This window comes from Rhinoraja longicauda, chromosome 34 (assembly GCF_053455715.1).
Source record: "Rhinoraja longicauda isolate Sanriku21f chromosome 34, sRhiLon1.1, whole genome shotgun sequence".
In the NCBI taxonomy this organism is placed as follows: domain Eukaryota; kingdom Metazoa; phylum Chordata; class Chondrichthyes; order Rajiformes; family Arhynchobatidae; genus Rhinoraja; species Rhinoraja longicauda.
The window spans coordinates 12662541-12687747 of record NC_135986.1 but is presented as its reverse complement, the minus strand read 5'-3'; the positions used below and the strand labels follow the sequence as shown (position 1 = coordinate 12687747).

At 46.6% G+C, this 25207-nt stretch overlaps 2 protein-coding genes across 2 annotated transcripts; both read right to left on the bottom strand.

The window, feature by feature from the left end:
* Positions 1–8133: 8133 nt before the first annotated feature.
* On the bottom strand, positions 8134–11999 carry LOC144609572 (histone H4-like). Its single transcript, XM_078428079.1, has 2 exons — positions 11962–11999; positions 8134–8434 (listed from the first exon to the last, which is right to left on the bottom strand). The coding sequence occupies exons 1-2, from the start codon at positions 11997–11999 to the stop codon at positions 8134–8136; spliced, it is 339 nt and encodes a 112-aa protein (XP_078284205.1).
* A 5148-nt stretch (positions 12000–17147) lies between these two features.
* LOC144609738 (histone H2B 1/2-like) lies at positions 17148–24234 on the bottom strand. Its single transcript, XM_078428249.1, has 2 exons — positions 23856–24234; positions 17148–17199 (listed from the first exon to the last, which is right to left on the bottom strand). The coding sequence occupies exons 1-2, from the start codon at positions 24221–24223 to the stop codon at positions 17187–17189; spliced, it is 381 nt and encodes a 126-aa protein (XP_078284375.1). The 5' UTR covers positions 24224–24234; the 3' UTR covers positions 17148–17186.
* Between the last annotated feature and the right edge of the window lie 973 nt (positions 24235–25207).

Below are 25207 nucleotides of genomic sequence, written 5' to 3'. Positions count from 1 at the left end.
TCTTTGATCTTTAAGCCTCTGTGGAGTGCTGACCAAGTGCTGAATTAGTAGAGATGAATTCTCAATGGTCAACAAGAACATTGACTGGGACTAGACTCCTGGCAAACTGTATAACCAGGGCCGTGGATAGAGCTTTAAACTAAATAGTGGGGTTTGAGGTTGACAATTTCGAAGTAAAAGGGAAAGAGAGTGCAGGAAATGTTACAGAAGTCTCCAGAAGGAATAGAACGGAAAGTTTAAGAAGGGATAAGAGAGTAAGGTCAGGTAAAATCGAGACTGGTGTGAGAGAAGGGGAGGTGAAAACGGAATTTAAAGTGTTATATTTAATTGCACATAGTATAAGAAACAAAGTGGATGAGCTTGTAACACAGTTAGAAATTGGTAGGTATGATCTTATGGGAAATACAGAGACATGGCTAGAAACATAGAAAATAGGTGCAAGAGAAGGCCATTTGGCTCTTTGAGCCAGCACTGCCATTCATTGTGATCATGGCTGATCATCCACAATCAGTAACCTGTGCCTGCTTTCTCCCCATATCCCTTGATGCCACTAGCCCCTAGAGCTCTACCTAACTCTTTTTTAATGTCATCCAGTTAATTGGCCTCCACTGCCTTCTGAGGCAGAGAATTCCACAAATTCACAACTCTCTGGGTGAAAAAGGTTCTTCTCAACTCAGTGGCAGTAAGATAGTCGGAGCTGGGACCTGAATATTCAAGGTTATATGTCCTAACGAAAAGGCAGACGGGTGTGTAGAGGGGGTGGGGTAGCTCTGTTAGTGAATGAAATTAGGTCCTTAGCGAGGGGTGGCATAGGATTAGAAGATGAGTCATTGTGGGTAGAGCTGAGAAATTGTAAGGGTAAAAAGGTCCTAATGGGAGTTATTTACAGGCCCCCAAACAGTAGCCATGATATAGGATACAAGTTATCTTAAGATAATTTTTAGGCACAGATAGGTAGATTCTTGATTAGCCTAGGTGTCAGGGGTTAAGGGGAGAAGACAGGGCAATGGGATGAGACAGATCAGCCATGATTGAATGACGGACTTGATGGGCCAAATGGCCTAATTCTGCCCCTATCATTTATGACCTTATGACATGGGTTGAAGGCCCAGTTTCTCTGCTACATAGGTCTGTGACTAAGATGGTTCAGTGGGAACATGGAAAACCAATCCAGACTCAAATAATCATTCAATATCCAGGCTGATGGGTTTCTGTTAGACAAGGTTTTTAAGGACAAATAATGAACCACCTCCCTCCCGCTGCATACCAACATTTCCCCATCTCCTATCACTGAGCTGGTTACAATGTAGCATCAATATCACTCCTCACACATGGTAAATTGGTGAACCACTGTGAGTAACATTGGCAGAAATGGCTGACAGCTTGGTCACAGTGAGGGGGTCCAAATAACATTTCAAAGGACAAGGGGTTCAGTGAGGCAAGCTCAGTGCTGAGGGCCCAGGCAATCAAAGCCACTGCAGGCAGTGGAGGAGTGTCACAGTTACACTATGTACAGTCAGGCCCTTCGGCCCACCAAGCACATTCCCCCCATCATGCCTGTCTATACTCATCCCAGTTACATGCATTAATTCCATATCTCCCTGTGCTTTGCTCATTCAAGTACCTGCCCAGGTGTGTCTTAAATGTTGTTACTGTCCCTGCCTCCTCCACCTCTGACAACACATTACATATATCAATAACGCTCTGTGTGAAAGATTTACTCCTCAGATACCCTTTAATCACGCTCCCTCTCACCTTAAACCCATGCCCTCCATTTCATGCAGTCCAACCATGGGAAACATATTCTAGCTATCCCCCATCTGTGCCTCTCAGAATGTTATGCACCCTATCATGTCATCCCTCAGCCACTTCACCCCTGACAGAGCAGCATGTCCAATCTATCTCGCAGGTCCGCCAAATCGAGGCATGTTCTTGTGATAATTTCTGCGCATTATCTAGCTTAAACAGATCTTTCCTGTGGCGTGTCGACCAGAACTGCAGGAAATACTCTCAATGCATAATCAACAGTTCATCCTGATGCTTCACATCTTAGTTTGGGAACAGCTCCATCCAAGATCGCAAGAAATTTGCAATTTTCCAGACTTCTGGGACCACTCCTGACTCTGGTGATTCATGAAAGATCACGACTAATGCCTCCACAATCTCTAAAGCAACCTCCTTCGGAACTCTGTGATGTAGACCATTTGGTCCTGGTGACATCCACCTTCAGACCTTTCAGCTTCCCAAGCACATTCTACTCGGTAATAGCAACTTCACTAACCTGCCCCTGAGGGCCTTAAATTTCTGGCATATTGCTGTGAAGACTGACACAACACACTTGAAGAGTCTTGACCTGAAACATCACCCATTCCTTCTCTCCAGAGAAGCTGCCTGTCCCGCTGAATTACTCCTTTGTGTCTATCTTCGGCATCTGCAGTTCCTTCCTACACAAAAAAAGCAGTTATTGAAGTTGTTCTCCATTTCTTTATTCCCCATTACTAATTTTCCAGCGGTCCAACGTCCACGCTTACATCTTTTTACTCTTTATATATCTGAAGAAACTTTTGGTGTCTTCTTTTATATTATTGCTAAACTTACCTTCATATTTCATCTTTACTCCCCTTATGGCCTTTATGGTTTTTTAAGCTTCACAATCCGCTTAACTAACCGCTAATGTTTGTAATATTATATGCCTTCTCTTTTGCATTTATGCTATCTTTGACTTCCTCTGCCAGCCACTCTTGCTTCATTCTCCCCTGAGCATCTTCCTCTCCCTTCAGTGTGGCGTCGGAACTGAGCATCCTGGGCACACTGGCCCAGGCCGCTGAAACAGTTGTTGCCCAGAGGGAGGGTATCTCACCCCCACCACAGGCACAGGCCACTGCAACACTTCCTGACCGAGGGGTAGGGGGAATCTTATCCCCACCCCGGGCCCAGGCCGCTCCCCCTATGTGGAACTCGCTGCCTACCTGGACCATCCTGTTGCTGAGGGAAAGATGTCAGTGATGCTGTGGGACCTGACTGACGTCAGTGTGCACCATGCTCGTTGAGTTTGTCTCACGTCACGGGACAGGGACGGTTGCAACCCGGGGAGGGGCAGAGTGAGCTGTCAATTAGAGGAACCGCCACGGGCAGTCATTGCGCACAGGGGCAAGATGTGGACACTTATACCTCGGCAAGACCAAATATAGACTAGCCAATCACTTTCCCTCAGTCGGCCTGAACCTACCTGCCAAACACTTTAATTATCCTTCCCATTCCCACACTGACCTTTCTGTACTAGGTCTCCTTCATTGTCAGAGTGAGGCTAAATGAGGACATTGCGATTGAGGGAGCAGAAACATAGAAACATAGAAAATGGGTGCAGGAGGAGGCCATTTGGTCCTTCGAGCCAGCACCACCATTCATTGTGATCATGGCTGATCGTCCACAATCAATAACCCGTGCCTGTCTTCTCCCCATAACCCTTGAGTGCAATATTAGTTCACCAGGTTAATTTCCGGGATGGTGTGGCTGACATATAATAAAATAATGGGTTGACTGGGCTTGCATTCACTGTAATTTAGAAGGATGAGAAGGGATCTAATAGAAACACAAAATTCTTAAGGAATTGGACAAGCTAGATGCAGGAAAAATGTTCCCGATGATGGGGGAGTCGAGAACCGGGGGTCACAGTTTAAGAAGAAGGGGTAGGCCATTTAGGACTGAGATGTGAATCTTTGGAATTCTCTGCCACAGAAGGCAGTGGAGGCCAATTCACTGGATGTTTTCAAGAGAGAGTTGGATTTAGCTCTTTGGGCTAAAGAAATCAAAGGGTTTGGGGAAAAAGCAGGAATAGGGTACTGATTTTAGATGATCAGCTATGATTGGGTCAGAGTCCAAGTAGTCACAGGGAAGGGATGAAGGAGGGAGAAAAACAAGGGGTGGGTTTGGGAATTGTTTGTAGGTTAGTTACCTAAAACTGGTGAATTCAATGTTCATACAGAAGGAGATGAGACAGCCTATAGGGATGAAATCCAAAGGCTGGCAGCATGGTGTTCAGTGAACAATCTGGTCCTGAACTCCTCCAAAACAAAGGAACTTATAATTGACTTTAGGAAAACCAGTGGAGATTACGACCCACTCTACATCAATGGGGTCTGTGTGGAAAGGGTACCAGCTTTCAGGTTCCTGGGTACGCACATCGCAGAGGATCTCACCTGGTCTACCAACACCATCACCACAGTAAAGAAGGCACAGCAGAGACTCCACTTCCTGAGGATCCTCAGGAAAACCAACCTGCAGGAGAAGCTCATGTTGTCCTTCTATCGCTGCTCCATCGAGAGTGTGCTGGCATACTGTATAACCACATGGTATGCCAGCTGCTCAGAAAAGGACAGGAAGGCCCTTCAGAGGGTCATCACGACGGCCCAGAAAATCATCGGCTGCTCACTGCCCTCCCTGGAGCACCTGTTCAGCCTACGCTGCCTCAGTAGAGCAGGCAAAATAATAAAAGATCCATCCCACCCCGGCCACCGTCTGTTTGTTCATCTGCCCTCTGGTCGACGTTTCAGGTCGATAAAATCCCGAACAAACAGACTTAAGAACAGTTTTTACCCCAGGGCCATACGAGAACTGAACACTACCTTTGCACTAGGCAACACTAAAAAATCTTTGTACTTAACATAATTGTATTTAATTGTATTTATGTATTTATTTGTTTTTGCATTTATTGCATATATGTTTGTACGCACCGTCAGGATTGGCTATTTTTTAATTTCGTTGTACTCGTTGCAATGACAATAAATGAATATTATTATTATTATTATTATTATTATTATACCATCAGGTTGTGAGCTACTCAGACAGAATATAAGGTACTGTTCCTCCATTTTGCGCGTGGCCTCGCTCTGGCAATAGAGGAGGCCCAGCACAGAAAGGTCAGTTTGGGAATTGGAGGGGGAGTTAAAATGGTTAGCCACTGGGAACTCCAGGCCTTGGGGGTTGAGTGCAAGTCTTCAGCAAAACGGTCGCGGAGTCTACAACCTGGTCTCACCAATGTACAGGAAGCCACATCAGGAACACCAAATACAACAGAGGTGATTAAAGGAGGTGCACAAGAATCTTTGTCTCATGTTAAGGACAGCTGAGGTCTTTGGAAATATGTGAGGGATGAGGTACAGGCACAGGTGTTGTATCTCATGTGCTTGCAGAGGAAAGTAGCTGGGAAAGGGGTGGATTGGGTGGGAAGGGATGACCGAAACAAGAAGTTGCAGAGGGTGTGGTCTCTTGAAGGCAGAAAGGGATGAGGATGGGAAGCTGTGACCGGTGATGGGATCACGGTGACGGTTGCGGAAATGTCAGAGGATGATATGTTGTATGTGGAGACTGAAAGATGTGAATCAGGGGATCTCTGTTCTATCTGGGGGCAGGGGAGTGAGTGCTGAAAGCGGAAGCTATTAAAGAGATGAAGGGACATAGGCCGGGAGGGATTGGACCAGGGAGCATAGGATGGAGTCCAGGTATGTGGAAATGATTTCAGTGGGACATGAGCAGGCAGAAACACTGGGTCTGCCAGGGCAATTGTGTTTATGGATTTTGGTGTGAAGAAGGGTCTCGATCCAAAACGTCACCTATTGCTGTCTGACCCGCTGAGTTACTCCAGCTTTGTGTCTGTGGTCGATACTTCGGTTTAGGACTATACCTTCAGACGACCAAATTTTGCATTCTGTTTCCCTTGCCCTTGTCTGTAACTGCTCTAATTCGCATTCCAGTTCGGCATTAGGTTCACGGTTTTATTCATAGCAAATTTTCACACTGCAGTCTGGGCTCCGACCGCAGTCTCTGAAGGAGGACCATCCATACCCTCAGACAGCTTGCAAGGTGTCTCGTCGCTAATCGGAAGGTAAATTCCCAGAAACATGCAGGATAATATGCATATTTGCAAAATCGCATCATCAAATCGTGATTCAAGAGTCAAGAATCGAGACTGTCATATATACCGATCAGAGAATAATGAAAGTCGTACTTGCAGTCGAATAATCGGAATGTAAACATTGATACTACTTCAGAAATCAATAAAGAGATTCGGAGACGGAGAAATGGGGGAACTGCTCCAACAAACACATTTAGAATGATTTAATTTTGGATAATCTTTTGAACAAATGATTTTTTTTTCCAAATTTCTGGTTTACTGCATCTCAAGTTTATGTTGAGATTTACAACATAAACTGATCTGCACGAGACTGAGGCCGGCGGCGGGAATATTATTTGTGACCAAATACAGAGATTTGTGAGCGGCGGGCGGAGCTCAGACAACCAGCGAGGGCAGACTGCAGTGTGCTTGGTTGGCTACCGGTTCAATTTCAATTTGCCCGCCAATTTAACAGCAAGCGGGAACCGAGGTAAATACCCCCCTTGCAACTGTGCAACCATTAAATCTGAATATGCGATGTGGATTTACAGACCCGCTGCCGAAGCTGTCGGAATTCAGCTCTGCCCGAGACTGGAGATACGCGACTGTTCCCCAGAGAGGCTTCGAGTCGACTTCAGTGTTGTTGGATTAAATTATGTGGTCAAGATAGGAAAGGAGATCGCCTGGAGAATGATCTACTATAGGTCTCCCCTCATAGTTTGAATCTGCAGAATATCGGTCTAATCTCACACCATCATCCGACAACCGCTGAACAACCGCTGAACGAAGGGGAAATCATGCTTGACAAATCTACTGGAATTTTTTGAGGATGTAACTAGGAAAATTGACAAGGGAGAGTCAGTGGATGTGGTGTACCTCGACTTTCAGAAAGCCTTTGACAAGGTCCCACATAGGAGATTAGTGGGCAAAATTAGGGCACATGGTATTGGGGGTAGGGTACTGACATGGATAGAAAATTGGTTAACAGACAGAAAGCAAAGAGTGGGGATAAATGGGTCCCTTTCGGAATGGCAGGCAGTGACCAGTGGGGTACCGCAAGGTTCGGTGCTGGGACCCCAGCTATTTACGATATACATTAATGACTTAGACGAAGGGATTAAAAGTACCATTAGCAAATTTGCAGATGATACTAAGTTGGGGGGTAGTGTGAATTGTGAGGAAGATGCAATAAGGCTGCAGGGTGACCTGGACAGGTTGTGTGAGTGGGCGGATACATGGCAGATGCAGTTTAATGTAGATAAGTGTGAGGTTATTCACTTTGGAAGTAAGAATAGAAAGGCAGATTATTATCTGAATGGTGTCAAGTTAGGAGGAGGGGGAGTTCAACGAGATCTGGGTGTCCTAGTGCATCAGTCAATGAAAGGAAGCATGCAGGTTCAGCAGGCAGTGAAGAAAGCCAATGGAATGTTGGCCTTCGTAACAAGAGGAGTTGAGTATAGGAGCAAAGAGGTCCTTCTACAGTTGTACCGGGCCCTGGTGAGACCGCACCTGGAGTACTGTGTGCAGTTTTGGTCTCCAAATTTGAGGAAGGATATTCTTGCTATGGAGGGCGTGCAGCGTAGGTTCACTAGATTAATTCCCGGAATGGCGGGACTGTCGTATGTTGAAAGGCTGGAGCGATTGGGCTTGTATACACTGGAATTTAGAAGGATGAGGGGGGATCTTATTGAAACATATAAGATAATTAGGGGATTGGACACATTAGAGGCAGATAACATGTTCCCAATGTTGGGGGAGTCCAGAACAAGGGGCCACAGTTTGAGAATAAGGGGTAGGCCATTTAGAACGGAGATGAGGAAGAACTTTTTCAGTCAGAGGGTGGTGAAGGTGTGGAATTCTCTGCCTCAGAAGGCAGTGGAGGCCAGTTCGTTGGATGCTTTCAAGAGAGAGCTGGATAGAGCTCTTAAGGATAGCGGAGTGAGGGGGTATGGGGAGAAGGCAGGAACGGGGTACTGATTGATAGTGATCAGCCATGATCGCATTGAATGGCGGTGCTGGCTCGAAGGGCTGAATGGCCTACTCCTGCACCTATTGTCTATTGTCTATTGTCTATTGTCTATTGTCACAGGAATCAATCGATGAACTCTGCATGCAGCGGTCGGAAAATAACTATTCGTTCATGATAATCTTCTCATACTCCCGGTCACTGCTCCCTCTGTGAGACGTTGGGCGGCTCTTAAAAGAGCCTTTGTTTTGTCGTTTGGAGAAAGGGGGGTTATTCAGCCGCCGAACCCATAGAGAGTGCGGCCCTGGCGTTTCAGAGCGTACACCACATCCATGGCAGTGACCGTCTTACGCTTGGCGTGCTCGGTGTAGGTGACCGCATCCCGGATCACATTCTCCAGGAAAACTTTCAGCACCCCGCGGGTCTCCTCGTAGATGAGACCCGAGATTCGCTTGACACCGCCACGCCGAGCCAGGCGGCGGATGGCTGGTTTGGTGATGCCCTGGATATTGTCGCGAAGTACTTTCCGATGCCGCTTGGCTCCGCCTTTGCCCAGTCCTTTGCCTCCTTTCCCTCTTTATTTTTTTATATAAAAAAATACTTTATTCAAGTAATAAATATCATTTACAAAACATCTTTTTTTAAACAAACCCATCCGACATTTCCGGAGGTTACACATTCAATACAGGCATTTACTCAGACATTTACTTACATTTACATACATTTACCCAGTATCCCTTATTTGGAGGGGCGTCTCTCTCCACCACACCCTGCCCCCCCCCCCCCCCCCCCCCCCCCCCCCCCCCATGTCCAGCAGCGGAAGGACCCTAGACTGTGGTCCTCCCCCACAGGGCCTTGGCGTTGGCTGCACCGAGCTTCAGAGCGTCCCTCAGCACGTACTCCTGCAGTCTGCAGTGGGCCAGTCGGCAACATTCCTTGACGGACAGCTCGCTCCTCTGGGAGGTCAACAAGGATCGGGCAGACCAAAGAGCGTCTTTCACCGAGTTGATGACCTTCCAGCAGCACTCGATGTCAGTCTCGGAATGCGTCCCTGGGAACAGTCCGTAGAGCACAGAGTCCTCTGTGACGGAGCTGCTCCGAATGAATCGTGACAGGGACCCCTGCAGACCTCTCCAGACTCTCCTGGCAAATCCACACTCTTTGAAGAGGTGGGCCACCGTCTCCTCTCCGTAGCAGCCGTCCCGAGGACAGCGTGCGCTGGTAGTGAGGTTCCGGCGGTGCAGGAAGGATCTGACTGGGAGGGCTCCCCTCACCGCCAGCCAAGCCAGGTCTTGGTGCTTGTTGGTGAGTACTGGCGATTAGGCATTTTGCCAGACAAGCTGGGCTGTCTGTTCTGGGAACCACGCCACAGAATCCATGGAGTCATTCCCCTGCAGTGCCTGCAGGACGTTCCGTGCTGACCACTGCCCGATGGACTTGTGGTCAAAGGTGTTGGTCTGGAAGAACCTGTCCACAAACGACAGATGGTTCGGCAATGTCCAGCTGACTGGCACATTGCATCGCATCTGCGCCAGGCCCATCCTTCGCAACACCGGGGACAGGTAGAACCTCAGCAGGTAGTGGCATTTGGTGCCCACGTGCCTTGGCTCTATGCTCCGCCTGATGCAGCCACACACGAAGGTGGCCATCAGAATGAGGGCGACGTTGGGCACGCTTTTACCCCCGTTGTCTGCCGACTTGTGCATTGTGGCTCGTCGCACCCGGTCCATCGCCGACCCCCAGATGAAGCGGAAGATGGCCCGGGTGATCCCCTTGGCGTGGGAGGGAGGGACGGGCCACACTTGCGCCAAGTACAGCAGCCCCGAGAGCACCTCACACCTGATGACCAGGTTTTTCCCCGTGATGGAGAGGGAGCGCTGCTTCCACAGCTCCAGCTTCTTCCCCACCCTGGCTATCGGCTCCAGCCAATTTTTGTTACATGCCTCAGCCTTCCCGAACCAGATCCCCAGCACCTTCAGGAAGTCAGGCTTGATGGTGAAGGGGATGGAAGATCGGTCGGGCCAGTTGCCAAAGAGCATGGCCTCGCTCTTCCTGCGGTTTACCCTGGCCCCCGTGGCCAACTCAAACTGGTCGCAGACGCTGATCAGTCTGCGGACCGACCCTGGATCCGAGCAGAAGACGGCGACATCGTCCATGTACAGGGAGGCCTTGACCTGAGTGCCCCCACTGCCTGGCAATGTCACTCCTCTTATGCTTGCATCCTTCCTGATGGATTCGGCAAAGGGTTCAATGCAACAGACAAACAAGACAGGGGAAAGAGGGCAACCCTGCCTGACTCCAGACCTGACGGGGAAGCTGTCTGATTCCCACCCATTAATTTGGACTGCACTACAGATATCGGAGTAGAGCAGTTGTATCCACTTCCTGATTCCCTCCCCAAAGCCCATTTTGGAGAGCACGTCCCTCATGTACGTGTGCGATATCCTGTCGAAGGCCTTCTCCTGGTCCAAGCTGACCAGGCAGGCATCCACCCGTCTGTCCTGCACGTAGGCAATGGTATCTCTCAGCAGCACCAGGCTGTCTGAGATTTTCCTGCCAGGTACAGCACAGGTTTGGTCCGGGTGGATCACCTGTCCCAGAGCAGACTTGACCCGGTTGGCGATGGCCTTAGACAGGATCTTGTAGTCTACATTCAACAATGTGATGGGTCTCCAATTCCTTATGTCATTCATCTCCCCCTTCTGCTTGTAGATTAGGGTGATGCTGCCCTTCCTCATTGAGTCTGACATGCTGCCGGCTAGAAGTATATCGTTGTACACTTCCAGCAGGTCCGGGCCCACCCAGTCCCACAGAGCCGAGTACAACTCTGCCGGTAAGCCATCGCCTCCGGGAGTTTTACTTGAGTCAAAGGAACGGATGGAGCCAGTCAGCTCCTCAAGGGTCAGTGGTTGGTCCAGGCACTCCCGCTTGCTGTCGTCCAAGACTTCCATGATGGAGGACAGGCAGACATGATGCTGCTTCACCCAAGTCGCTGCACAATAAACGGCGCTTATAGACAGCGCCCCGACCTGCTCCAGACACGCAGAGAAAGAGAGGCGGGAAGGGGTCGAGACACAGTCAGAGTGACAGACAGAGCAGAGCGTCTTATCCCCAGCTCCTCCCCCGGTTTCTGAAACAGCCAATTTCCAAAGATTTGCTGACATTGCACCCATGACTCGGAGCTTCGCAAACTTTCAGAGGCACGGATTCAATCAGTAATACTATGACAAATTAATTCGTCTCTTTCCCATTCATCTTGAGAGCCTGTTCCCTCTCCCCATATCACCCCTCTCACAAAATTCTGCAGTCTCCTAATTTGAGGAAGGAGTGCAGCGTAGGTTCACCAGGTTAATCCCTGGGATGGCAGGACTAACATGACAAAAAAATGGGTCGACTGGGATTGTATCCACTGGAATTCAGAAGGATGAAAGGGGATCTTATAGAAACTTAAGGGATTGGGCAAGCAAGATGCAGGAAAAATGTTCCTCATAGTTGGGGGAGTCAGAACCAGGGATCACAGTTTAAGAATAAGGTGGTGCTGGCTCGAAGGGTCAAATTATCTACTCCCGCATCTATTTTCTATGTCTCTAGTCAGCTAGCTATCCCTGGATCTCATGCGATGTAACCTTCCAAAGCTTCCTCCTAATCAAATATCTTGCTGAAGTCCATATCGACAATATCTATGATTTGCCCTCATCAACCTTTTTGATTACTTCTCCATAAAACTCAAATTTGTAAGACATGATCTCCCATGTACAAAACCATGCTGACAATCCTTAATCAACTCCTTACTGTCCAAATACAGGTTTATCTTATCCATTGGAATCCCTTCCAGTAACCTTCCTACCACAGACATTAGGCTTATTGATGTATGGATCCCCGGCTTTTTCTTGCAGTCCTTCTTAAATAGAAGCAGAATATTGGCCACCCTCCTGGCACCTCATCCATGTCTAATGATAATTGATATATCTACCAAGTTCCTGCAATTTCTTCTCTAGCTTCCTACAGTGTCCTTGGATATACCTGGTCGGGCCCAGATGATTTATCTACCTTCATATGCATAAGGCCTTCCAGCATCTACTCGACCATTACATGTACTGACCTCAACATCATCATCATTAACGGTACCAAGGTCTTCATGTTTTCTCCTCAGTAAAAACAGAGGAGAAATAGTAATTGAGGATCTTGCACATCATCTGTGTCTCCAAACAGAAGTTATTGCTTTGGTTTCTGAGGGGCCATATTCTCCCTCCAGGTGTCCTATTTCCTTTAATGTATTGTAAAATCTCTGGAATCTCCTTCATATTATCCTCCCAAGCTTTCACCTGCTTCCATTTTGCCTCTTTATTTCCTTCTTAAGTTTGCTCCTCACATCCCAAAACTGGATACATTTGATCCCAGCCGCCTCTACCTGTCTCATGCCTCCTTTTTCCAGACCAGCCTTAGTTTCTCTCATGCAAACCCTACTCCAATCAATGTTAGCAAGTTTTTGTCCAATATCATCAATGTTGGCCTTGCCCAATTCAGAATTTTAACTTAATGTCCCAACCTGTTTTTTTCCATAACCATTTTAAAGTTAATAGATGTGGGATCACTGGTCTCACTTGCCCACTGACATTTCAATCACTTGTGTAGGAAGGAACTGAAGATGCTGGTTCAAACCGAAGATAGACGCAAAAAGCTGGATTAACTGAACGGGTCAGACAGCATCTCTTTATGAGAGGAATAGGTGAAGTTTCGGGTTGAGGCCCTTCTTCAGTCACTTCCCCGCCCCAATTTCCGAGGATTAGATCAGGCTTTGCCCATCTCTTGTAGGAGCCTCTACATATCGCGAGGAAATTTCCAGAACACATTGGACATGGGAAATTCCACCCTGTCAAAGTGTTTGGCGCTTATGACAGTCTCTGTATATCTGGAAAGTTAAAACCCCCGACTATGGCAACCCTATTAGATTTGCACCTGCCTGCAATCTCCTGGCATATTTGTTCACCTTAATCCCTTTGACTATTTGGGGGCCTGTCGTACACTTCCAACATCTGCACATTCACAGCACAGATGGTTGGCTCAGTGCACAGTTCCCAGGGGAATCTTTCCTCTCCACTCAAACTGTGCTGCAGATTCATGGGGTTGGCAGTTTTCCAGTTGAGTTAAACTCTCTGAGGCCGGGACATAGAAACATAGAAAATAGGTGCAGGAGTAGGCCATTCGGCCCTTCGAGCCTGCACCACCATTCAATATGATCATGGCTGATCATCCAGCTCAATAGCCTGTACCTGCCTTCTCTCCATACCCCCTGATCCCTTTAGCAAAAAGGGCCACATCTAACTCCCTCTTAAATATAGCCAATGAACTGGCCTCAACTACCTTCTGTGGCAGAGAATTCCACAGATTCACCATTCTCTGTGTAAGTCCCTGGATTTGGTTTCACCTGAGCTTTTTCTTACTGGAGCAACCCTTTATTTTTAAAGAACAGTCCAACACCGTACTCAGACTCCATTTGTAGCATCAACGAGGCATTCTAGATCTGAAGCATAATCTCTTAATTCTGTTACCGAAAACTGATAGAATTATGATCACTGGTCCCAAAGTGCTCCCCCATTGACTCTTCAGTCGCTTGCGTGCCTGATTTTCCAATAGGAGGTCCAATTTTGCCTCCTCTCCAGTGGGGCCTTCAACTTATTGTCTAAGAAAACCTCACTGGACACATGAGTCGGGTCGGGTCCCTTCTTCAGACCGATTGTAGTTGAGAGGAGAAATCTGGAAGCGAGATGGGGTGGGCCAAAGACTGACAAGTAATAGGTGATAGAGGTGGGGTGGGTGAGGAGCATTTATTTACAAATAATTGGATAAAGGCTAGACCTGAAAAGGCAAAAATTATGAGATAAATATTTGCGGAGGCAGCAGTCTCAGCGAAAAGGTGGGGGTGGGAAGATGTGACTGCAGGTGGGATCAAACCAAGGAGTTGCAGACTCTTTCCTCTTTTTCCTGTGCCCCACCGAGATGCACACACATTCCTCAACCCCCTTCCAACTTTATTCCTGAAGTCAGCATGGCTTTCTGAAAGGGAGTTCTTGCTTGACAAATTTGCAGGAATTCTTTGAAGAAGTGAATAGCAGGACAGATTAAGGAGAGTCAGCAGATGTTGTTAACTTCGATTTCGGAAAGCCTTTGATAATGTACCACACGTGAGGCTGCTAAGGAAGATGTATCAAAGGGCAGATACTAGCATGGATAGCAGTTTGGCTGGATGGCAGAAGACAAATAGTGGCAATAAAGGGGGTGTTTCTGATTGGTTGCCAGTGACTGGGCAGAGTTGCGCAGGGATCGGTGCTGGGGCCGCTACTCTTCACGTTGTATATTAATGATTTGGGTGAGGGGATTGAAGGCTTTGTGGCCAAGTTTGCAGATGATACAAAAATAGGTGAAGGGCAGGTAATGCAGAGAAAGCAGGGACTCTGCAGAAGGAGTTGGGCAGGTTGGGAGAGGAGGTAGAGAAGTGGCAAGTTTGAATATAGTGTAGCAAAATGTGGAGTCATGCATTCTGTTAGTAGGAATAAAGGCGTAGACTATTTTCTAAATGGGGTGAGAATCCAGAAATCGGAGGTGCAAAGGGACTTTGGGAATCCTGCACCAGCACTCCCAAAAGTTATTCTGTGAGTCGAATCGGTAGTAAAGAAAGCAAACTCAGTGCTGGCATTTATTTGACAAGGGCAAGTATACAAAAACAGGGATGTAATGCTGAGGCTCTTTCAGGAGCTGGTAAGGCCGCATTTGGAATATGTTGAGCAATTTTGTTCGCTATATCTGAGGAAGGATGTGTTGGTTCCGGAGAGGGTCCATACAAGAATGATCCCAGGAATGTGAAGGTTAACCTATGATAAGCGTTTGTCGGCACTGGGCCTGTACTGGCTGGAGTTTAGAAGAAAGGGGTAGGGGTGGCCTCATTGAAAAATACAAAATAGTGAAAGGCTTGAATAGAGTGGATGTGGATAGAATGCTTCCACTAGTGGGAGAGTCAAGGACGAGACGTCATAGCTTCAGAATTAAAGGACGTTATTTTAAGAAGGAGATGAGAATTTATTTTCATCAGAGGGTGGTGAATTGGTGGAATTCTTTGCCACTGGAGGCTGTTGAGGCCGTCAATTGATATTTGAAGGCAGAAATAGATAGATTCTTGATTAGTACAGAGGTTATGGGGAGAAGGTTGGACAATGGGAAATAGGAAGTAGAGATAGATCAACCATGATTGAATGGCTGAGCAGACTTGAAGGGGCTGAATGGGATAATTCTACTCCTATCACTTATGACCTGATGAACATCCCCACACAGTCCAGCATGTCCCAGCTGGATAAACGACTGGGTAAACAACTGTGCATCTACTTGAACTATTACACACATGATTTTATAAGATCATCACTCATACTCCTGTGCTCCAAGGAATACTCCCAGCCTACTCAACCTCACCCTATAGCTCCGACCCTCAGACCCCTGGCAACATCCTCGTAAATCTTCTCTGCTCCCTTTCCAGCTTGATAACATCTTTCCTATAACATGGTGACCAGAACTGAACACAATACTCTAAATGCGGCCTCACCAACATCTTATACAACTGCAACATAATCTCCCAACATCTATACTCAATAGTCTGACTGATGAAGGCCAATGTGCCAAATGCCCTTTTATCCACCTTATCTACCTGTGACTCAAACTTCAAGGAACTATGTACCTGTGCTCCCTGATCCCTCTGCTCTATAACACTCGTTCCCACTATTCACTGTGTGGGTCCTGCTCATGTCAAACTTCCTGAATGCAACATCTCACATTTCTCTGTATTAAATAGAGAAATTCTCTGTATTAAATTCCATCAACCATTCCTCAGCCCAACTAGCCAACCGATCAAGATCGTGCTGCGATTTTTCACAACCATCTTCACTACCTACAATACCACCCACTTTTGTATCATCTGCAAACTTGCTAATCTTACCATATATATTCTCATTGAAATTATTGATATAGATGATAAACAGTAACGGGCCCTGCACCAAACCCTGAGGCACACCACTGGTCACAGGCCTCCAGTCTAAGTGGCAACCTTCCACCATCATCCTCCGATTCCTTCCATGAAACCAATTTTTTATCCATTCAGCTATCTCTCCTTGGATCCCCTGCAATCTATCCTTCCAGAGCAGCCTACAACCTGGAACCTTGTTGAATGCTTTGCTGAGGTCCATATATACAACATCCTCCTCTGCCCTCATCAACTTTTTTGGTCACATCTTTAAAAAACCAAATCAGATTTGTGAGACACGACATTCCATGCACAAAACCATGCTGATTATCCCTCATGAGCCATCCATCTGAATGTATATCCTATCCCTCAGAATACTCTCTAGTAAATTTCCATCTACTGATGTTAGATCACTAGCCTGTTGATCCCAGCATTTTCTCTGCAGCATTTCTTGAATACTGGCTCAACATTTAGCACCCTCCAGTCTCTCCTGTATTTAATGACAACTTGTAGATTTCAACCATACTTTCCTTTCTAATTTTCCACAATTCTCGTGGATATATTTGATCAGACCCGGGAGAATTGTCTACCTTCATACTTAATATTACCTTCAGCACCTCTTCTGCCATAATATTGATTGCTCTCAAGACACTTCAATTGATTGCCCCAAGTTCCTTCGTCCTCCTGTCTTTCACCTTGGTAAAAACAGAGTAGAAATAATCATTGAGGACCTTGCCTGTGGCTCCATGCAGAGTTGACCACTGATTCCTGAGTGATACCACTCTCTTTCGTTACCCTTTTTCCCAAAATCTCTTGGGATTGTCCTTCAAGCTATCTCCTGGCCCCTTGTTGCCCTTCTGATTTTCCTATTTAGTTTGATCCTTAGTTCCTGAAACTATTCCAGGGATACACTTGATCCCAGCTTTGTGGCTCTCTCGGCCGTGTTATTCTTGACCAATGCCTCAATTTCCCAAATTATCCAAGCTTCCTTACTTTTACCTGCCTTGCCCTTTACTCTAACAGGGACGTGCACATCCTGAGCTCTGTCAGCACATTTTTAAAATCATCCCACTTGGCTGATGTTCCTTTCCCCTCCAAACAACTTGAGTGAGACCTTCTCTCATACCCTCAAAGTTGGCCTTGCCCCAATATAGCATTTATACTTGTGAGCCCTTTCTGTCCATATCTATCGTAAATCTGATCGAATTGTAGTCACTGGTCCCAAAAGGCAATTCCACAAACACTTCATACTAAATATTACCTTCAGCACCTCTTCTGCCATAAGATACTTCCATTGATTGCCCCAAGTTCCTTCGTCCTCATGTCTTTCTCCTTAGTAAAAACAGAATAGAAATATTAATTGAGGGGTTTGCCTGTAGCTCCATGCAGAGTTGACCACTTCGATTCCTGAGTGATACCACTCTCTCTAGTATAAGAAAATAACTGCAGATGCTGGTACAAATCGAAGGGATTTATTCACAAAATGCTGGAGTAACTCAGCAGGTCAGGCAGCATCTCAGGAGAGAAGGAATGGGTGACGTTTCGGGTCGAGACCCTTCTTCAGACGCTTTTCCCCACATGTAGTAACTCTAGTTACGCTTTTCCCCACATATATCTATAAAATCTCCTGGGATTAACCTTCATGTTATCTCCTGGCCTCTTGTTGCCCTTGGCTGTTGTTGCATTACCCTCAATCAACCTACTCCAAACAACTTGAGTGAGGCCTTTTTTCATACCCTCAAAGTTGGCCTTGCCCCAATTTAGCATTCTTAACTTGTGGCCCCTTTCTGTCCCTATCGATAACTATCGTAAATCTATTCAAACAGTGGTCCCAAAAGGCTCCTCCACGAACACTTCATTCACTTGCCCTTCCCAATTTCCCAAGACTAGATCAAGTGTTGCCCTCTCATGTGTGGGCCCCTCTACATATTGCTGGAGAAAACTCTCCTGAACACATTTGAGAAATTGCACCCCATCTTAACCTTTCACACTATGATTTCCCCAGTCAATATTGGGAAACTATGATTTTCGCAGTGAATTTGGGGCTCTTTTAAGAGTCTTCCAGTACCCCAGAATTGTACCAATGTTACGACACAGCTTTAATGTAACTGTTTCGACCCACCCACAGTTAGCCGTCACACAAAGATCGACCTGGAACATATTCTTTCATGAGCTTTCAAATGACTATGGATAAAGACAGTGGACCCACAAGTTAATATTCTGAATTGTGCAAGGCCTACTTCGATGGTATTAGATAGGAACTTGCTAACATTGATTGAGGTAGGTTTTGGGCCAAAGAACATCTGGAATGTGGGATGCATTTAAACGTGTGATGACAAGAACTCAGAGCATGCATGTTCCTGTTAGGGTGAAGGCAAAGCAGGTTGCAAGGACGCCTGGACGGCAAGAGAAATTCAGACTCTCATCTGGAAAAAGGAGGTGGCATTGGACAGGAAAAGGCAGCTGTGATCAAGTGTATCCCTGAAGGAGTTTTTGGATATAAGGAACATACTTAAGAAATTAGGAGGGCAAAAGGAGGGCAGCAGATAGCTCTGGCAAATAATATTATGGAAAATCCAGAGATTTTAAATATGCATAAGAGAAATAGGGTCACGACACAGAGAATATGGTCCCTCAGAAACCAATGTTCTTTAATTTCTGTGTGGAGCCGCAGGAGATGGGCACGGTCCTCAATGAGTATTTCTCCTCCGTTTTTACCAAGGGGAAAGATGTGAATCCTGGGGAACTTGGGACAGGAACAGTGATGTCTTAAGGTCACTCCATGTTACGATCAAGGAGAAGCTGGACGTCGTAATACATATGAAAGTACATAAATTGCCTGGGCCCGATCAGATATATCCAAGTTACAGAGGAACTTGTGGCAGCCCTGGCTGATATATTAATCATCATTAAAAATGGGTGAGGTGCCATGAAGGTGGCTAATGTTCTGCCTCTATTTAAGAAAGGCTGCAAGGAAAAGCCTGGAAACTATAGACCAGTGAGCCTAACATCTGTGGTAGGCTCATAACTGGAAAGGATTCTGGCAGATAGACAATAGGTGCATGAGGAGGCCGTTCGGCCCTTCGAGCCAGCACCGCCATTCAATGTGATCATGGCTGATCATTCTCAATCAGTACCCCGTTCCTGCCTTCTCCCCATACCCCCTGACTCCGCTATCATTAAGAGCTCTATCTAGCTCTCTCTTGAATGCATACAGAAAATTGGCCTCCACTGCCTTCTGAGGCAGAGAATTCCACAGATTCACAACTGACTGAAAAAGTTTTTCCTCATCTCAGTTCTAAATGGCCTACCCCTTATTCTTAAACTGTGGCCCCTTGTTCTGGACTCCCCCAACATTGGGAACATGTTTCCTGCCTTTAATGTGTCCAACCCCTTAATAATCTTATACGTTTCGATAAGATCTCCTCTCATCCTTCTACAAGCCTAGTCGCTCCAGTCTTTCAACATATGACAGTCCCGCTATTCCGGTAATTAACCTAGTAAACCTACGCTACACGCCCTCAATAGGAAGAATATCCTTCCTCAAGTTTGGAGACCAAAACTGCACACAGTACTCCTGGTGCGGTCTCACTAGGGCCCTGTACAACTGCAGAAGGACCTCTTTGCTCCTATACTCAACTCCTCTTGTTATGAAGGCCAACATTCCATTGGCTTTCTTCATTGCCTGCTGTACCTGCATGCTTCCTTTCAGTGACTGATGCACTAGGACACCCAGATCTCGTTGTACGTCTCCTTTTCCTAACTTGACACCATATAACCATATAACAATTACAGCACGGAAACAGGCCTGTTCGGCCCTACCAGTCCATGCCGACCACTTTCTCTAACCTAGTCTCCTCTACCCGCTCTCAGACCATAACCCTCCAATCCCCTCCCATCCATATACCTATCCAATTTGCTCTTAAATAATAAAATCGAGCCTGCCTCCACCACTTCCACCGGAAGCTCATTCCACACAGCCACCACCCTCTGAGTAAAGAAGTTACCCCTCATGTTACCCCTATACTTTTGTCCCTTAATTCTGAAGTTATGTCCCCTTGTTGGAATCTTCCCCAATCTCAGAGGGAAAAGCCTACCCATGTCAACTCTGTCCGTCCCTCTTAAAATTTTAAAAACCTCTATCAAGTCCCCCCTCAACCTTCTATGCTCCAAAGAATAAAGACTCAACCTGTTCAACCTCTCTCTATAGCTTAAGTGCTGAAACCCAGGCAACATTCTAGTAAATCTCCTCTGTACCCTCTCCATTTTGTCGACATCCTTCTTATAATTTGACACCATTCAGATAATACTTTGCCTTCCTATTCTTACCACCAAAGTGGATAACCTCATACTTATCCACATTAAACTGTATCTGCCATGCATCCGCCCACTCTCACAACCTGTCCAAGTCACCCTGCAACCTCATGGCATCTTCCTCACAGTTCACGCTATCACCCAGCTTTGTAGCATCTGCAAATTTGCTAATGGTACTTTTAATCCCTTCATCCAAGTCATTAATGTATATTGTAAATAGCTGCGGACCCAGCACCGAGCCTTGCGGTACCCCACTAGTTACTGCCTGCCATTCTGAAATGTTGGTGGTGTTGGTGAAATGTTGGGTTTTTTCAGATTAGTGTGCTTCAGGGATCTGACTGAACTGATTTCTCTTTGTGGTTTACATAAACGATTTGGATGAGAATGTACAAGGCATGAAACTGGGTGATCTAATAGATAGCAAAGATAGTTATAAAAAAATTACAGCAATATCTTGATCATGAGCATAAGTCGGCTAACAATTACTCAATGGAGGTCATTGCAGATAAGTGCAAATTGTTGCATTTTGCAAAGTTAAACCAGAGTAAGAACTTTGCAGTGAATAGTGGGGCCTGGGTTGTGTAACAGAGCAGAGTGATCCAGGTGTGTGGGTACATGGTTCCCTGAAACTGGCATCACAGATAGATAGGGTGGTCAAGAAGACGTTTGGTTCATTGCCCTTCATCTGTCAGGGAATTGGGTACAGAAGATAGACACAAAAAGCTGGAGTAACTCAGCGGGACAGGCAGCATCCCTGGAGAGAAGGAATAGGTGATGTTTTGGGTCGAGACCCTTCTTCAGACTGGAAGTCGGGATGCTATTTTACAGTTGTACACAACGTTGATGAGCCCACAATTGGAGTATTACATTCAGTTTTGTTCACCCTGTCATAGGAAGGATGTCATTAAGCTGAAAAACGTGGAGAAGATTCACAAAATGTTGCCAGGTCTTGAGGACAGGCAGACTAGGACTTTAATCCTTGGAGGATAGGAGACTGAGGGGTGATTCTTAGAAGGGTGTATAAAATCATGAGGGGAACAGATAAGTTGAATGAGCAGCGCCTTTACCCAGAGTAGATGAATGAAGAACCGGAAGACGTAGGTCAAAGGTGCATGGGGAAAGATTTAATAAGGGCACCATTTTCATGCAGAAGGTGGTGGGTATATGGAACGAGCTGGAGCCCCAGTATACATGGCTGCTGTGCTCGAGTATCTGACGGCTGAAATCCTGGAGCTGGCCGGTAACGCGGCCCGCGACAACAAGAAGTCCCTCATCATCCCCAGACATCTACAACCGGCCGTCCGCAACGACGAGGAGCTCAACAAGCTGCTGGGAAGGGTGACCATCGCTCAGGGCGGGGTGCTGCCCAATATCCAGGCCGTGCTGTTGCCCAAGAAAACCAGCGCGGCCACCAAGACCAAGTAACTTGGCGAAACATTAATGTAACAATCCAAAGGCTCTTTTCAGAGCCACCCACAGTGTCTGTCTAAGAGCCGAGTACCGGGCCACACAACCGTTCTGTGTATCTACCGCAGACGTGTCTCCCCGTCTTGGTCTAAATCCCGCAGAGTCACGACTATATCTGCGGACCAAGAGCTCTGTCTCAAACCCGAAACTTTCCCAGTGCCATTTCTCTTATTCTTTTCTCATCAGACTTTTTTTTAAACCAGAAAAAAGGACCCCCCCCCCCCCCCCCCATACTCTATGTAAAAACCTGAACTTTTCTCTGATCGAATTGTAGTCACTGGTCTCAAAAGGCTATTCCACAAACAGTTCATACTAAATATTACATTAAACGTCTCTTCTGCCATAATATTGACTGCTCTCAATATACTTCCATTGATTGCCCCAAGTTCCTTCGTCCTCCTGTCTTTCTCCTCAGTAAAAACAGAGTAGAAATATTAATTGAGGACCTTGCCTGTAACTCCATGCATATCTATATAAACATAGCACAAAAAGTAAGGAAATTTGTGTTTGGTAGATTATTGCTTTGTTGTAACAATGCTTCTTGGCAATAAATCTTATACCGTTGGAAAGCCTGTTTATTTCCCTTTTAAATGGTGCCACATTTGTAAGGAACATGCATTTGTGGGATGAGCAGCAGAGCTGAGTATATGGGATGCGCCCATGAAAAATTTGCCAAATCTTCTCTGCCAATGCCAAACAGCTTATTCTGCTGTTGCTATTGACTCTTGTTTTGAGCTTCTGGTACCCCCAGGTGCTGACAAGAATGGGATGCCATCCCACAACAGTGTGTGACCAGGCTGGTGACCAGCATGAGGAGGAGGTGCCAGGCTGTTGTGGCTGTGTATGGTTCTTCCACACGTTACCGTGGCTCCTGTTTATTAAATGAATAAATTGTTAAATTGCCAATATGTCTTGTTTCTTCAGACCAATCATCCAATCCACCAAACAACACCGAACAAGAGTCAATGGCAGAATAAGCTGTTTGGCATTGGCAGAGAAGATTTGGCAAATTTTTCATGGGCGCATCCCATATACTCAGCTCTGCTGCTCATCCCACAAATGCATGTTCCTTACAAATGTGGCACCATTTAAAAGGGAAATAAACAGGCTTTCCAACGGTATAAGATTTATTGCCAAGAAGCATTGTTACAACAAAGAAATAATCTACCAAACACAAACTTCCTTACTTTTTGTGCTATGTTTATATAAAATCTCTTGGGATTAACCTTCATGTTATCTCCTGGCCCCTTGTTGCCCTTGGCTGTTGCGTTACCCTTGTACTTCCTGTATGAATGGTGAAGCGCCTAATGTCATTGGTGAGGGGAGCGGTCCATTCATGAGTGGCTTCATGATTCACCGATGAACAGGCGGCAACAAGAGAAGCGCCGAAACCAACGGTCAGTCCCCAAAATGAGCTGAAGTTTGAAAAGTCCGCCAACATTTTTCATTCCGTAAAAATCTCAAAAAACAAACGTTATAACCTCGGATTCATCATTTGTTCCCGGTCAATTTACAATAGAAACGAAGTGTGAATTAATTCTCCGACATGAGATTCTGTGAATTTAATCTTGCATTGACATTAACTAGTAAACGATCGGAAAAATGCGTTTCACTGAACATAACAGCGGGCGGGTTTCTGTGTAAAGAGTATTGTTATAGTCGGTCATTGCTCACAAACTGCGGACGGACGTGAAGCTACGGCGTTAAAAGTGGTTCTGTGAGGAATTGAATGTCCTGAAATCAGTAAAAGAGGGATTTTGGAAACTTAAGACAGAAAATAGTTTCTGTCATTCGGCCCTTCGACCCAGACCGCCATTCAATATGATCAACCAAAATCAGTACCCTGTCCCGGCTTTTCCCCCATATCCCTTGATTCCCTCAGCCCCAAACGCTAAATCCATCTCTTGAAAACATCTTTCTTTAATTGGCCTCCACTGCTTTCTGTGCCAGAGAACCTCAGATACACAACTCTGGGTGAAAACGTTTTTCCTCATCCAAGTCCTAAATGGCCTACCCCTTATTCTTGAAACTATATCGCCGCAATTTAATTAACGTAAACATAATTTAAAACATTGCTGCCTAAACAAAAGTCCCAATACAATTTTGCAGCAATTCGATACCAAAATAGCACAAGTCTTTCAGTGAAATTGTGGGCGGCTCTTAAAAGAGCCTTTTGGTTTGGGTTTGTCAGCAGTGAAGATCTTTACTTGGAACTGGTGTACTTGGTCACCGCCTTTGTCCCTTCCGACACGGCGTGCTTGGCCAGTTCCCCGGGCAGCAGCAGGCGCACGGCGGTCTGGATCTCCCGGGAGCTGATGGTCGCCCGCTTGTTGTAATGAGCCAGGCGGGAAGCCTCGCCCGCGATGCGCTCGAAAATATCGTTGACGAACGAGTTCATGATGCCCATGGCCTTGGAGGAGATGCCGGTGTCGGGGTGAACCTGCTTCATCACTTTGTAGATGTAGATGGCGTAACTCTCCTTCCTCGACCTCCTGCGTTTCTTGCCCGCCTTGCCTGCAGGTTTGGACACGGCTTTCTTGGCGCCCTTCTTGGCCGCTTTCGGTGGCTCAGGCATTTCGTCTCTCGGCTTCAGACACACTTTTGGAACAAGCTCTGAGCGCGGATTAAATAGGCTGCCCCACCGCCCTATGCTAATGAGGGAATGGGGAAGGCGAGCACTGTCATTGGTCAGTTTGATTCAACTGTTTGATTGGACCACTGAAGAGACCATTCACAGCACCTCGCTGCCACCAATCACAGAGCGCGCCCACTGCCCCGTGTCTGGTGACACTGACAGGGCGGGGGAGGCGGAGTTGGGCGGAGCCGCTGCTGAGAATCATCGCTTCTCTGCTTGGAACAATGGAGGTTGCGAGGCAGTCACGCAGGGGCCAGGCTGGGGAAGGACGGCACATGGGCTTTTCCCATAGGCCAGTTCCTGTGGGACTCGACAAACTGCCGGATTCACAGTCACGGTCTCAGTTCCACAAAAGGACACCCGTCACCACACATACAATACACATGGTTCAAGGTGAAGGGGAGAAGATTTAATAGGAATCTGAGGGGTAACTTTTTCACACAAAGGGTGGTGGATGGATGAAACAAGCTGCCAGATGAGGTAGTTGAGGCTGGGACTATGCCAACGTTTAAGAAACAGTTAGACAGGTACTAATAGTACTGATGAATAGGACAGCTTTGGAGGGATATGGACCAAGCGAGGCAGCTGGGACATGTTGGCTGGTGTGGTCAAGTTGGGCTGAAGGGCCTGTTTCCACACTGTATCAATCTGTGATTGACTGAGCAGAGAGACAGACAGGTCTCAAACAGACAGACATGACAAACATGTCTGGACTCCAGTCTGGTTCCCTGAAATTCACATTCAATCCTTGTCCATGTGAGGATGAGGGGAGGGGGTGGGGGACATCATTGAAACTGACAGAATAGTGAAAGGCCTGGATAAAGTGAATGTGGAGTGGATGTCGCAGGGGCCAGGCTGGGAAAGGATGGCAGATGGGCTTTTCCTACAGGCCAGTTCCTGCGGGAACTCGACAAACTGCCGGAT

Bases quoted from the DNA above. Each gene is read 5' to 3' on its own strand.
- LOC144609738 (XM_078428249.1), bottom strand. From the start codon at position 24,223: ATGCCTGAGCCACCGAAAGCGGCCAAGAAGGGCGCCAAGAAAGCCGTG.
- LOC144609572 (XM_078428079.1), bottom strand. From the start codon at position 11,999: ATGAAGACCTTGGTACCGTTAATGATGATGATGTTGAG. The intron at 8,435-11,961 runs GTCAGTACATGT...AAAAAAATAAAG, and splicing joins TTAATGATGATGATGTTGAG to AGGGAAAGGAGGCAAAGGAC.